This window comes from Ambystoma mexicanum, chromosome 7p (genome assembly GCF_040938575.1).
Source record: "Ambystoma mexicanum isolate Mex_15411 chromosome 7p, UKY_AmexF1_1, whole genome shotgun sequence".
Taxonomy (NCBI): Eukaryota; Metazoa; Chordata; class Amphibia; order Caudata; family Ambystomatidae; genus Ambystoma; species Ambystoma mexicanum.
This window is the reverse complement of record NC_090939.1, coordinates 896,726,557-896,741,843: the sequence shown is the minus strand read 5'-3', so window position 1 is coordinate 896,741,843 and position 15,287 is coordinate 896,726,557. Positions and strand designations below refer to the sequence as shown.

Genomic DNA, 15,287 nt, shown 5'->3' with positions numbered 1-15,287 from the left:
ACTCTACTTTCCAGCTCATCCAGTGGATATCTGCAATGTCTGACTCATTCTCTTATTCGATCAACAGTTTTCGGAAATACATCCATTGTAGTGCCTTCAGATTTAGCATGGGTTTTCGAAGGGCAACCGCTAATCGAACAGGCAGGCATTGTTGAAAATTCTGAAAAGTAAATATCAAGATTATTATAAAACCTTGATGAATAAAAATGTCAAAAAAGTGAATGAACCATACCATGCTCAATGCAAGGTTTGTTTTGGTCGCCGGAACTATACCAGTTCATCATGTGCGGCTTCGTATTTGCATAAATTACAGACATTTTTTACATTATGTGACTAAACTCTGAACGACGATGAGCAGATTAGCATAGATCTCATGCTTCTTAGGTAGAAGGTTCAGGAGTTGACTTGCAAAGCACAAAGATGTTCTCATGAGACATATCAAGTGGTTTATAAAGTATTAGAAACAGGGGTGTGTTTGTGAATGAATGATGTGTGTATCTCGTGGTATTATGTGGTTTGCAGGGGGGGGGGCGGCCTGCCTCAGGGGAGGCCTGCCTGGAGACACGGGGTCTGAGGAGGCTATGTGAGCGATGGCCCCTGGGCGTGGGATACCTTTTGAAGTGTACGTGCTGTTTGGCACCTTGGCCGTTTGTGCCCGTGACAGCCCCCCATGCCAGCGCTCATCCCCGGGTGCGAACCGACCGCCTTTGATAGAGGGGGTGGGATGGATGGGCCTGGGGCATGCAGATAAGGCACAGGAAGACTGCTGAATGGAGACACAATTATGTGGATTGCAGGGGGGCGGCCTGCCTCAGGGGAGGCCTGCCTGGAGACACGGGGTCTGAGGAGGCCATGTGAGCGATGGCCCCTGGGCGTGGGATACCTTTTGAAGTGTACATGCTGTTTGGCACCTTGGCCGTTTGTGCCCGTGACAGCCACCCATGCCAGCGCTCACCCCCGGGTGCGAACCGCCTTTGATAGAGGGGGTGGGATGGATGGGCCGGTGGGCATGCAGGCAAGTGTGTGGGAGCGAGGGGCCATCAGGCCCCTCTCATCCTTTACTTCTCAGTAGAAACTCGGACCAAGTTCCTCCAGTAGTGGGTTCGCCCCCTGCCCTTATGTGATGTTAACTTTGGTTGACATTCGCGTAGATGGGACCACTGAGCAGGACATGGGGCATCCATTTTTGTACCCCCTTTCCTCTCCATCTTGGTGACCAGGCCTCACTGCGCAGAGCACATGGCCCCCACCCTCGTTCCCACTCTGACTGGAAAACTCCAGAGGTATTTGCAACAGCTAATAAATGTAACATCACTCTTCCTCTGAGATCACTGTCCTGCATGTGAACCAGCCTGAACTAAGCACATAGCTCGTTCATCTCCACAAACGTGTCCTTGCCCACGCATCCTCGCCAGTGGTAACTTACTGCCATTCTGACCCTGTGTCCCTGCAAGGTATTCTCTTCATGTGCCAGACCACTGATCACGCCATGATGCCCACCTAGCAGATCCCTAACTAACATTAGACCCCTACTGCAGTATATCGTTGCCTATCAATAACAAATGCCACATACCGGAGATTCTTTTGAGCACAGACCCACACTTCAAACAGTGTACTTTAAACATTGTACAGGTCAGGTTGCAGCACAGCGAGAGAAAATCCCCTGTACTGACCGCTGTCACTCGGGAACGTTTCTCTCATGGCATGAACGGCACAGGTGGGTATTACTCTTCGAACGCGGTGTCCAAGCCTCCCGTGAAGCCACCACATAAAGGAACGATAGGCCACCAGCCTCTACCACCTGTGAAAAGGAATGAAACAAACTGTTTTTAAATGCCCAACATAAGTTTAATAAACGTTTGTTGTCAATGACAATTCTTGTAACTAATGGCATTCTGCTCGGACAAATGCTATCTAGACACTGCACACCATTGAACGACTTTGATGCGTTACAATGATATGTATATGTAATTTTGGATATAGTAGAAGACCATGAAATAGGAGTGGCATGACAAGCAGAGTATACTTACTCGTTACTCGGATTACGAGGACGAACAGTTGCGCGAAGTTCGTGCATAAGCACCATCATTATCCTCAACACGGACCGTGTGAGGCAGGCTGCCCTGAAGTCTGGCAGCTCGGTGATGCATTGCAGTCGTGGCTCGCCTTCCGAAATGTAGGCCACGCATCCCGAGTTTTCAAAGCAGCAGCAGTTCTCGTCCTCGGTTGGCATTAGCTCGCACCGATTGCATGTCCACCAGGTGGAAACACCATCCACGCGACTAGGTCCAGGCTCTTCAGCTGTTGAATCGTCCTCCCAACTGCCGTCCGAAGACCCATCGTTTTCGCGTGTTTCCCTTTCCAGTAGTTCCTCCTCGGTATACTCGTGCTCGTACATGTAGGGCATTATTGTAGCCATTGTGTGTTAAACAAACAAATAATTTATAGCGGTGGTACTGGTATCTGTTCACACGGGCTACAAGCAACGAAGGTAGCTGACCAGAACACCGAAACGAGTCACAGAATACTCAAAGTAACACAGAGAGGGGAATGGAATCGAAAATCTGCTGCTGTGTGTTGTGAAACGGTCTGTTTATACTTATTGAGGAAAGAGGCGTCCTGCCATTTTCATGGCGACATGTCATTAGCTGAAGCGCAGCGAATGTTGACATGAGACGTGCTTTGGCGTTGTGAAATGGGCGGTACGCGTCTGCTGATGACAGGCTCAGGGGCGGGGGATACGATTTAGTGCCGCAAAAGCAGGTCAGCCAGGGCGATAGGGGAAATGATAGGATTATCACAAAATGGCAGCTCCCTGATGCCTGTTTTCGCGTGCGTTTAATGGACGAAAACACTGGTAAGGTCCATAGGAAATGCTTCTAAAATCGAGCGACTTAGGCTTAAAAACACATGGCCGACCCGTAGGGGCAATAAAAAATGTTGACCGAACCATTCACTGTCCCTTTCTAGGCATTTGCGAGAGCCCCTAAATCATGGAATATTTCATTTATGACAGGGTTCCCTAAAGTAGTAAGGGGGTTGGTTAAACACATGGATGCATTGAATTGCGTTCAAACCTGCTTAGACATATTAAAGTATGACTTTCTATAGTTTGTGATATTATCAATATAGCAAGAATCCCTGATCCTGATTATAGTTTAGTTGATTAGATTTGAATGGTGATGGTCAAAGAAGCACTGATAGAAAGTTTGCCAACGGCCAAATATCAATCTTTGCAACAGAGAGGATCAAAGCTACAACTCATTTGTCATTCCTGCAGTAACATTCACTTTATGACCTTCCCCCAACATTACAGCCTTCGCCTTGTAGTTTGTAACGCCAGCAGACTGTTAACCATTAGAACAATGGACACCGACAACTGCAGTAGATGGATGTTTTGCGCCCCTCTCATCCTTGACATGGGTGCAGGAAAAAGTCACATCACCCTCCCGATCCAGTGTGTCTGGGATTTATGTCAGACTATAGCCACATAGTGCAAATCTTGAGTTGGACTTACTACCATTCCACAAGACATTTGTTGATGGTCATTGTAATTGGAAAGGCACAACTTTTAAATTCGATATGGGCGAGTTGAATTTCAAATTTGAGTAGTTATGTTCCACACTGGGAGTTGATAATGAGGGTGAATCCAGGGGCATCCCAGAGTTGCAGCTTGGACATGGCATTCACCCACTCTAATGCTGCCCCTTTAGCCCACCTCTTTATCAATAAAGGGCTGATCGCCTGTAAAGGCAGGATTCATAGGCAACGGATCCTCCACGCAAAACATATAGGGTTCTGGTGACGATATAGCCACATAGACTACACAATAGTAGGGTTGGTAGGAAGAGGTTTAGTGTGGTAGTTTGCTCCTGTAGCCCAGACTGTGTGTTACATCTTTGTCTCTTAATGTTTCCTACAACCAGAAAAGAGTAAGGTGGATTTTTATTCTTAGGAGGATTTGTAGAAAAAACAACCGGGGCACAAGTCTGATAGGCCAAGCTTAGTTGACCTGCAAAGGTTGACCAGAAAAGTCTTATACTCTCACTTGGTAGTGAGGCTGAGCATTAAGGCTACCACTTCATTAACATAGTAAGTCAACTAATGGGACCCTATGATTGGAACTGGTTTATTTAGGAGTTGATTATGATGCTTGTTTGACATCTGTACTGAGATTGTTGTAATGAGTCTTTAGCTGCCTATAAAAATTAATTGTTGACTGCGCTACAGGTGGTAGGGGTTCCAAGTGGGACTTGGCCTAAGGATATTAAAGCCATTTTGGCTAACCTGCAACTGGGGCATGTGGTGGAGACCCCATCTAGTATCAATCAGCAATCCACTGTGGGTGTTAAGGCATCATATTGCGGGTGTCCTGTGAGTGAGGATTACCCGTTGAAAAAACTGGACCAGGAATCCTATTTGGATTTAATCAAGCCGTTTTACTTAAAATCATGTTTACATAAAGTTTGTGTAGGTTTTCTAGTCTTAGCCAGTTCTACTTCAAAGCAGCATAATGGCGCATCAAACAAAAGCGCATATTACCCAAACATGGTGGAAGAAGAAGTGCATTATTCCTTTCTCCTGGTTATACATTAGGCACCACTGGATAAAACATTTGTTACAGTCTGGTGGCATACAAACTACAGCTAATTCTTTGTTCTACTGTAACTCTACAAAATAGGAGCATGGCACCTGTGCAGTGGCCATATTGTTTTTAAAAAGCATGAGCCAAGAGATCCCAGAACATTAGATGCGGCACTGCAGCATTGTGATTTTTGGACCTTATTTATTCTTGGCCTTTCTTTTGTTTCAATTTTAAAGTATGCTGATAACTTATTAGATGTTGTTAATGCCATTTTAAACAGAGATTGAATGATGTATTATGGTCCGCTGTTTTCTTTTTCTTTAGCTCTAAGTAAAGGTGCAGAAGAAGGAGACTGACACAAAGGGGGCATGTTTGGGGCTAAATACTTTTAAATCAGAAAGCAAGAGAAAACCTATATGTCCCTATTTCTAAGATGCATATCACTGCCTCAACTAAAGAACTAAGGTGATTGTCAGGATGTCTGTCAAAGCAAAAGTGTCCACCCTCCTGTGTCAAGAAAACCTTACTTCTGTCCCTTACACTAGAAACTAAAGAATAAGGCAGTACTGTTCTGGTCCCAGGAGAAAGTCTCCCTTCTCCTGGGGTATGATTAAAGTTCCTCACAATGTTTCCTTGTGGGCCAGGAGAATGCCTCCCTTCTCCCGATGTCCAGTCTCAGATAGCTTGGGGAATGACTCCCTCAGGCAGGCCACAAAGTTCCAAATACTTTCTCGATAGGCTAGTAGAATGCTTCCTGTCTCCTGGTGCTCGGTCTCCGTCTCAGATAGCCCCGGGAATGACTTCCTTTGCCAGGCCTGTTGGACCTTACTCCCAATCCTAGTTACCAGGAGAATGACCCCCTTTTCCTGGTAATTTCAGAACAGACTCTTACAACCATGGGGCATGACTCCCTTTCCCTGGTCTTCTCTTCATTAGGTTTCACACCTACAACACCCAATTCCGAGTGTTAGGAGGGTCCACAAACCCTGGCTTTTCTTTGGTTTGGCTCACTTGGTTCACTTCCCCGCCACGTACTGCCACAAGGAAGAAGACTTGTATCACTCTCTTGGGTTTGGCACTCAGACCCTGGTTTCTCTCCCAGTGGTTGTGAGGGACTCTCGTTTCAAGTTCTCTTTATAGTACTTGGTGTTCTCGACCCTTCCCTGGTGATCAAAAGGCTCTGTTTCACCACTGAAATAAGGAGGAGAAGGTTTGTAGGCTTTCTGTCCCTGCCGTTCCACCGACGCGTTATGTTTGCAAAGGGGCCTAGGGACAACTTCATGTGCCCTCTTGGAAAGCTGCCCTGCATCCCCTCCAGGTTTCCCGTTCCACACTTTACCTTGATAAGGGCTTCGACACTTTGCCAGGACTTCCTGGGTTGGTGGGCGCTCCATTCAGCTTCTCCGGCATCTTGCTTTCCCTCTGGCCATTCGACAATGTTCCCGGCTCCCTTCTGCTTGCTTTCCTCATACGCTGCTGGGCACCGGTCTGCTCCCACAGACCTCCGGATCATCAGACGTGGCAGACTGCCAGCATCCTTGGAGTTCTCTCCCTAGGGATCAGGGACGCAGGTTCATATCGCCAGCGTTTGGTGCGCAGCACACTTGCTGTCCTCCACGGCTGCCTGAAACAAGGCGTTTAGTCCATTGCGAATTTTTATACAATGTTATACAATGTTGCCAGTAGTGTCTGGGCCCATTGTATAAGTCCTTCTCGTTCACTGGTTTCATCTTTATCACTCCACAGGGCCAACTTGTCCCAGTACTTGGACAACCTAGGTTCTTCATATTCTTCTACATCTCAGTACTTTCCAGAACCTTAAGGTATTCTGCCTTATAACAGAACATAGGTCTACTGTCTAGAAAGAGGTTACTAGAGGAAAGAGGGGTTAGGAAGATGTCAATAAGCAAGCTAAGATCTGTGAATGAGTCAAACCACAATGTCCGAACAAGGGTCTTCAACAGCAGAAACCCATCTTCAACCAATCTCCAGGTAAGGATACATAATGGGTCTGGTGAATGCACCGGGGCTGTCACCAATAACACATTTGCTCAGGGGCTAGCCTAAGCCAGCCCACCAATCACAATCCAAGAAGTACACATTTGTGGTGGCTGGCAAATCAGGATGGCCCTAACACGACAAAACAAATAGGCACGCCCACAATTAATGTAGATTGGTAAGTCTGGATGACTTTAAACCAATCTACACCGGCTTAACTACAAGTGAGGGTGATTTTGTGGACTCTGGGTAAGCCAACAAAACCAAAATGGCCATTTTGACAGTGCGTCATGCTCCACACAAAGCAAGACTAAAAACTAAATGGGCAGGAACAGGCTTAGAAAACACAGTAGTGTTCAGATGACTACCCTATAGGTGCAGTGGGATACAAATGTGGTACAAGAGGCTGCAAACCTGGAGTCGCCACAAGTAAATCATAGCTTTCAAAAGCTTTCTCCACAACAGAGTGTTAAAATCACCCTGGGACCAACATGGTGGCTTAAAAAACACCATTGCCTTGGTAGCAAAACAAAGGCAGCATAATAGTGACAGGGAGACTTAGAAGCAGTCCTCAGGTTACAAGACAAAAATTGAAAATTCACTGAATCCAGACATTATTTTAAGGGGACCCACAAAATTATAGAGCGAGAACTCACAAAGTTGCTTTTACATGCACCCCCTACTCCAACCAGTAAGCACCTTGGGCAATTCAGGTTGCAAATCGGCATTACACAAATATCAGTCATTCAGGTGCTGCACATTGATTATGTAGGGGCGCCTACCTCTTAAAATTATTAGTGTGGCATCTCACATTATAAGATAAGGTCATCCTGGATCGAAGTGGACTGTGGGAAAATAGATGTGCAAAAGGCAAGTAACGTAGGTGTGAGAAGCAGATGTACAATGTACATGGGGGCTAGATATGGATCAAGGCATCTAGCTGGTGTCTTGCAGATGGGTAGCTATTATTAAACCTATTAAACCCTTCAGGCCAGGGTTACTCATATTTTCTAGGGGGCCAAAAGGTTTGGTCTTTGACAGGGGCAGCATTGATGACTGGCCACTGTCTGGCACAAATGTCCCCTTCTCCGCCCAACAAAAAAAGAAAAATGAACACTTCAGTTTTAATGACAGAAGCCTTTCCAAGTCACCCAAAAATATTTTGATCTTCTAAGAAGCACATTTAGACAGTAATATTCATAACACAAGAAAGCATGTAAATACCACTTCACTTCATGTCCCTTATAACAGGCACAGATGATGTTTTCTTGAATGCAAACAAAGGGGGGTCTGGGAATCTCTCTACCAGCACGAACACAGCCCAATGACCTGTTCTTGGGTGAATAACCCCTGGGAGAGACTCTACCAAGTCTTTAGCTCACTGTCCTTTTCACAGAGAAGAAATGTCCCCGCATATCAGCCTTTGTCCTGCCCAGGGGCAGTCCAGCGCCGAAATGCTAGGCAATTCTCCTCTGAACAAGAGTACCATCAGTAACCCCATACACGTGTTTCAGCCTTGTTGGGCATCATCAGTGAGGTGAAACTGTTGCCTCTCTAAGAACAGTGAGCAAGGGGTCCACGTCTGGATTGCCCTGTTAACTTAGGGTGAAACCCAAAGTTAATGTATGCAAACAAAGGGGGGTCTGGGAATCTCTCTACCAGCACGAACACAGCCCAATGACCTGTTCTTGGGTGAATAACCCTTGGGAGAGACTCTACCAAGTCTTTAGATGTTTTCTTGAAGATTAACATTTGCATTATGGGCCCCTCATCCCCTCATTTCGGGATTAAAGTTGTCATGGTGGTAATGGCAGGGGATTTACTGAAAGACAGCCAGTGGCATTTTAGTAATTCTACCTCCATCTTGTTCAAAGTATTTAACTATTTCCATCACTGGACTGAGGATGAAAAGGGTTTATGTAATAAAGCTTTTATACTGCGCATTGACCACTGTAGTGGTTTTACGCCACTGATGCATCATCCAAGAAACTTGGGTGTTTTGTATAGTAGCAGATCAAACCACTACTGTCCATTATTTTGTATGCACAAAAGGGTCACATGTGACCAGAGATCCATAATTACTATTGCCTTTACAATGTATTGATAGGCAAAGTGCAGAGAAGCATTTCCCTTCTGTATAGGCAAACACGTTTTAAATGAATCCGGGGATATTTTAAAAGTTTTGCCTACACCTTTTGAGTGGAGGGAAATATTGGTGATATTCCAAGGTAATAATGCCAGCTTTGTAATAGCATAGGCAGTAAAACGGGCAATGTGAGTTACCACACCTCTAATGAAACCCCTTATAGGATGTTTTTGGCAGTTCTCCGTAAGAAATGTTGGTTGAAACTTAGCAACTAGAGCAAAATGGTGCATTTTAAAAGAAATTGTGAAAAACAAACCGTGCCAATTAATGCATTTGAAAGCACCATTCGCCTGTAACTCTGACGAAAAACAGAATAAGGTTTTTAATAAATCAAAACACAGGCGTTTGAGAACTTATACATTTTTATTAAATAATCTTAATATATTGCATTTTAATGTCTATTGGGAAATGGATACAATGCAATACAGGGGCACTTCTAAGGTATTTGAGCAAAACATAATGGTTTCTAATCTTTAAAATGAAGCAGAAGGCATCTTCTTTGCATCTTATTACAATGCGTAGACCCTTTTCCTCTCACTCACTGAACCCATGGGTGTAACCAGCAATAGCTTCAAGATGCCACTGGTGGCGATAGAGCGCTCTCCAAAACTCATCACATAACATAACATTTGAGCCTATGTTCAGTTTTGATAGCAGAACCTTTTATGGCCACTATCCCTTGAATAAGGCAATAACTTGCCTTAACTGGCCATTTAAGGCTGGACTTGGCATATGATGTCAATAAGTGGAGTTGTGTAGCTGAACATTTCATTTGATTACTATACCATGCATCGAGGACATCAGCTGGCATTACTGGTGATTGTAAGGCTGGGCTTGGTTATGATTGTAGCACTGCACATGAAGGGCTGCACTATTAAGACTTAAATGTTGATTTCAACATTTGAAATCAAAATCCAAATAATGTGGATTTAGCAATGCTTCTTTTCAATATTTATCTTCCTTGCTCAGTGGCTCTTTTTTAATCCTGTCAACTATTCCCACTAGCCAACCCTGGACCGTGCGGTTATTGTGCCTGCATTCTGAAGTTGATGGTGAAATACATTCTGAAGTTAAGCAAGTGCTAAATTCTCACTGTAGTTGCCTTATCAGCTCCATCGCTAATGTGCCTGGTGTTGTCAAAGAGGAGATTAAGTGAAAGAGGGGCAAAGAAAATGGTCGGAAGGACTGCAAATGACCCATGGGCCATGTAACGAGAAGCCCCACTTTAGACAATTATGTTTGACACACAGCAACCTCAGAGGAGTTGTTTTGAAGTACAGTGCCCAACATATCACTCTCCTGACCGATGCAGAGATAAAAGTGCACCAAGTCCGGTGATTGGAATAATCAGTGTTGTGCCGCTTCCCCTCTCTAGGAAGTGTTTTCCACCCCAGATATTTTCTTGTTTTACCCGATTTTCCACATATGTTAGTTACCTTACTTAATTATCATCTCATAGTTTATTTGGATACAATCCGTAAACCAATACACAACACACATTGGATACAAGTAAATTTTCCACAATATTCAATCAACATCAATAAAACACAATTAATACAATCATTACGGAACATATCACATACACATAATAACATTGTCAGGTAAAATCTTCCCAAACAACTTAAAACTGAAGGCCTCTTATACATCAAGTCCATTTTTTACAACACATTTTCTTAGGTTCCATGCCTGCCTCAAATATTCAAGGAAGAACCAGGCAATTATGTTACCTTACTCGCCAACTATTACTTTTGCAGAAATAGCCAGTAGGGAGCAAGTAGTTCCAATTCATATTTTTAAACATGTGTCGGGGTATGTTTCCTTATTAGGTTACGGTACAGGTTGTCTTTGCCGCTATGGGGAACCACATACCGATAATTTAAATTTCAGCCAAATTATTAAATATTCCAAGTACTAAATGAAGTAAACACATATACAATTACCATGTAAATGAGGTTAGCTATGATGCACTGGACCTCATCGATATCGACATCATCCACCTGCATGAATTTTAGGGCAATCAGGAAAGCATCGAGAGATAACTGGTGTGTTTTCAGTATCAGATACCTGAAAAGGAACAAGAAAAACATTAGACCGAGCGAACAGGGAATTTCACTAATGAACCAAAGCAACCATGCTCTTCTCTCTCTATTCCACTTATAAGCCCAGAATTAACAACTATCTCAAAGTGGTAAACAACATTTCTCACCGTTTGTAGAGCTACCTACGCAGACAAAAGAATAGATGCTAGAATAGATGCTAGTGACTTGAAATCAAAATGTACCGATGTGTGCCACAGGAAAGAATTCTAGAGTATGGCTATTGAATGAAATCCTGAAAGCCATTCTTTCCCAACATAGAAGTGCCGTAGTTGTATGGCTTTGAAGAATTTCTATGCGATTGGGTCCTTCTTATGGCAAATGGGCATACAGCAGGAGACATTTCTGGGCTACAAATAATTTTAGTGCCATTCTAAATCCATTACAGATTAGTTTTGTGTCACTTTGTTTGTACCAGAGTAGGCATTTAGATACAAAGAAAGAGCGGCGAAAGTGATCGCAACATTTTATCCTTAGTGATAGATGACAAAGTTAATGATAAGTTACAATCTATTAGAGAAATCCAGCCTAACAGTAAAAGTGTGTGGCTTAGTCAGCAAGGAATTTCAGAATAATGGATATTATTACCAATTAATGTGATCCGTTGTCTTGTCCATTGGTAGGGAATTCTTGCTGTAGGTCCTAGACATTTTTAAGACACGTTAAGAACATTGACCCGAAAGATGGCCATTCGGTGAACTAAATGCATGTACCTGCTTAAGGGTAAAGCTGTGGAACTATAGGATTATGAAATATGCATGAAAAAAAGGGTGTTGCTATATATCCATAGATTTAAAAGCCGACTTTGGCAAGTCAGCAGATGAAAAAGATTTGCGATATGAACAACATCATAGAAAATGATTGAAGGCTCACAAAACATGTGGAACTCATCATATATGGACAGATCTAGTGAAAATAATACAATTAAAGGATCTGAAAAGATTCAGGAATCTTGGAAGAAATTATCACAATTTGCAAAATAGTGGTCGATTAAATCACATATCAGAATATGAATGGAAAATGGAAAAGTAGGTTTGTAGAAATTACCACACACCCACAAAGTAAAATGTAATCTTTACTCTAAATGCACTGCATTCTTTGGAAGGACAGACATAAGGGCTGTTCTTGCAAGGCTTCAAGTATTGAACGTTCCTACCCGTGATGGCCTTTCATATATGGCAATTAAGTAACAGCCAAATACATGGGCTGAAGTTTATTGTATTAACATCATCGAAGATTCTGTATTACCCATATTTAAGAAAAGGCAACACAAAGATCCAAAATGCTATCCGATTGCTTTATTGGTGGTTTCCAGTAAGATCTTTACATCCTTACCTTTTAACTGATTTAGAGTGATGGATTAAGACGACCACCATTTTGGCCCCTTTCAAACTGGATTGAGGCAAGGCCTGGGCATTTCGAGCAGCATATTTATTTAAAAAATCCTGAATGCAAAAGCCTTTGTTAGGCAAGATTGTATGCAGTACCCTGTGAGACTGCGCCAGCCTTGTCCTCTTGGCAATAGTTAACCTAACCTTTGGTATAAGCATGTACTACAAACATTGGTAGAGTGACTGAGCAGCCAGGCTTATTTTAAGAGGGGTCAATGTGAGCTGTAGGGTTATTACACAGAGATTCCCAGTGACAAGTATCCAAATAAACACTTACACTCGAGGTTTCTTGATTAAACAATTATCTATTAATTTAACAGTCAGTTGAATAAGCCTTCTTTAAAAGGGAGCAAATATATGCAACACAAAATATACTTCAAAATGACCCACTCCGTTTCAATTAATCAATAGATACCAATTGGGGATGGAACACAGACACTTCATACACCCTGAGGTTACTTAAATAACTAAGACACTGTGGACATTGATATATCACTGGCACATTTATAGCAATACTGAGATTAGTGTCAAAAGGAAAAGAAGAGGGGAATAAAACAAACGTTAACAAATATTCTTAAACAGGTAAGTACTTTGTTGAACCCTCCAATGCAAAGTAAGTTAACCCTTTCCTAGGGAATAGTTAAAGCACAAAGTCAGAGGCGAGAAGAGTCTTTCAGAGAGCCAGGACAGCCAATGTTAATTGAGAAAACGTCTAGGTGTTCTGAAGCACTTCTGGTAGTTAAAGGCATACTCTAGTAAAAAATGTTATTGTCCCTATGGGTCGGCCATGTTTTTTTAAGGCTAAGTGGCTCGATTTTAGAAAACTTTCCTATGGACCTTACCCGAGTTTTCGTCCATTAAACGCACGCGAAAACAAGCACATGGGAGCCGCCATTTTCTGAAAATCCTATCTTTTCCCCGATCGCCCTGGCTCACCTGCTTTTGCGGCACTAAATCAATTCCCCCGCCCCTGAGCCTGTCATCAGCAGACTCGTACCGCCCATTTCCCAACGCCAAAGCACGTCTCATGTCAACATTCGCTTCGCTTCAGCTAATGACGTGTCGCCATGGAAATGGCAGGACGCCTCTTTCCTCAATAAGTATAAACAGACCGTTTCACAACACACAGCAGCAGGTTTTCGATTCCATTCCTCTCTCTGTGTTACTTTGAGTATTCCGTGACTCGGTTCAGTGCTCTGGTCAGCTACCTTCGCCGCTTGTAGCCCGTGTGAACACCTGTACCATCTCGGTAAATTATTTTACTCTGTTTACCACACAATGGCTACAATAATGCCCTACATGTACGAGCCTGAGTATACCGAGGAGGAACTACTGGAAAGGGAAGCACGTGAAAACGATGGGGATTCGGACGGCAGTTGGGAGGACGATTCAACAGATGAAGAGCCTGGGCCTAGTCGCATGGACGGCGTCTCCACCTGGTGCACATGCAATCGGTGCGAGCTAATGCCAACCGAGGACGAGAACTGCTGCTGCCGAGAAAACTCGGGATGCCTGGCCTACATTTCGGAAGGCGAGCCACGACCGCAATGCATCACCGAGCTGCCAGACTTCAGGGCAGCCTGCCTCACACGGGCCGTGTTGAGAATCTTGATGGTGCTTATGCACGAACTTCGAGCAACTGTTCGTCCTCGTAATCTGAGTAACGAGTAAGTATACTCTGCTCGTCATGCCACTCCTATTTCATGTTCTTCTACTATATCCAAAATTACATCTACATATCATTGTAACGCATGTAAGGCTTTAAATAGTGTGCATTGTCTAGATAGCATTTGTCCGTGTAAAATGCCATTAGTTACAAGAATTGTCATTGACAACAAACGTTTATTAAACTTATCTGGGTCATTTAAAAACAGTTTGTTTCATTCCTTTTCACAGGTGGTACAGGCTGGTGGCCTATCGTTCCTATACATGGTGGCTTCACGGGAGACTTGGACACCGCGTTCTTAGAGTGATACCTGCCTGTGCCGTTCGTGCCATTAGAGAAACGTTCCCGAGTGACAGCGGTCAGTACAGGGGATTTTCTCTCGCTGTGCTGCAACCTGACCTGTATAATCTTTAAAGTCTTGTATTTTTGTGTCATGAAAATAAGATACAAAATAAAACACCACATTTATTTTAACAACATTTGTCTCGATTTTTTAAATGAATCACATATATCTATACTATCAATTACCATTGGATTATACAGACCTTCGGGTCTTGGGCCACTATAATACACTGGTTGAAGTGTGGGTCTGTGCTCACAAGAATCTGCGGTATGTGGCATTTGTTATTGATAAGCAACGATATACTATCATTCATATAAAGGCGATATACTGTATATTGATATAAAGGCGGTTCGCGCCGGTGGATGCTCGCTGGCATGGGGGGCGGGGCTGTCCGGGGCGCGAAAGGCCAAGGTGCCAAACAACATGTACACTTCAAAAGGTGTCCCACGCCAAGGGGCCATCGGTCACATGGCCTCCCCAGACCCCGTGTCTCCAGCCAGGCCTCCCCTTGAAGCAGGCCGCCCCCCTGCAATCCACATAAGTGTGTCTCCATTCAGCAGTCTTCCTGTGCCTTATCTGCACGCCCCAGGCCCATCCATCCCACCCCCCTGTATCAAAGGCGGTTCGCGCTGGTGGATGCTCGCTGGCATGGGGGGGGCTGTCCGGGGCGCGAAAGGCCAAGGTGCCAAACAACATGTACACTTCAAAAGGTGTCCCACGCCAAGGGGCCATCGGTCACATGGCCTCCCCAGACCCCGTGTCTCCAGCCAGGCCTCCCCTTGAAGCAGGCCGCCCCCCTAAGACCACGACATACATACGTCATTCATTCACAAACACACCCCTGTTCCAAATACTTTATAAACCACTTGATATGTCTCATGAGAACATCTTTGTGCTTTGCAAGTCAACTCCTGAACGTGTTACCTGGCAACCACCGAGATCTACGCTAATCTGGTCGTCGTCGTGCTATCCGTGAACTTCTGTGACCGCTTAGAGCAAACCCATCAGTGTGCTACCTGTGGCCACCCACCTATTCTCCTGCAACATACTGCTCTGCTTGCT

The 15,287-nt window shown here is 44.1% G+C and overlaps 1 protein-coding gene across 3 annotated transcripts in view; it reads right to left on the bottom strand.

Moving 5' to 3' along the window:
- PCID2 (PCI domain containing 2) overlaps positions 1-15,287 on the bottom strand; it is a 640,141-nt gene that overhangs the window by 83,260 nt on the left and 541,594 nt on the right. For all 3 annotated transcript variants that reach the window (XM_069637154.1, XM_069637152.1, XM_069637153.1), the window contains exon 14: positions 10,670-10,793. In XM_069637154.1, the coding sequence (XP_069493255.1) occupies positions 10,670-10,793 (124 nt within the window). The remainder of the gene's footprint in view (positions 1-10,669; positions 10,794-15,287) is intronic.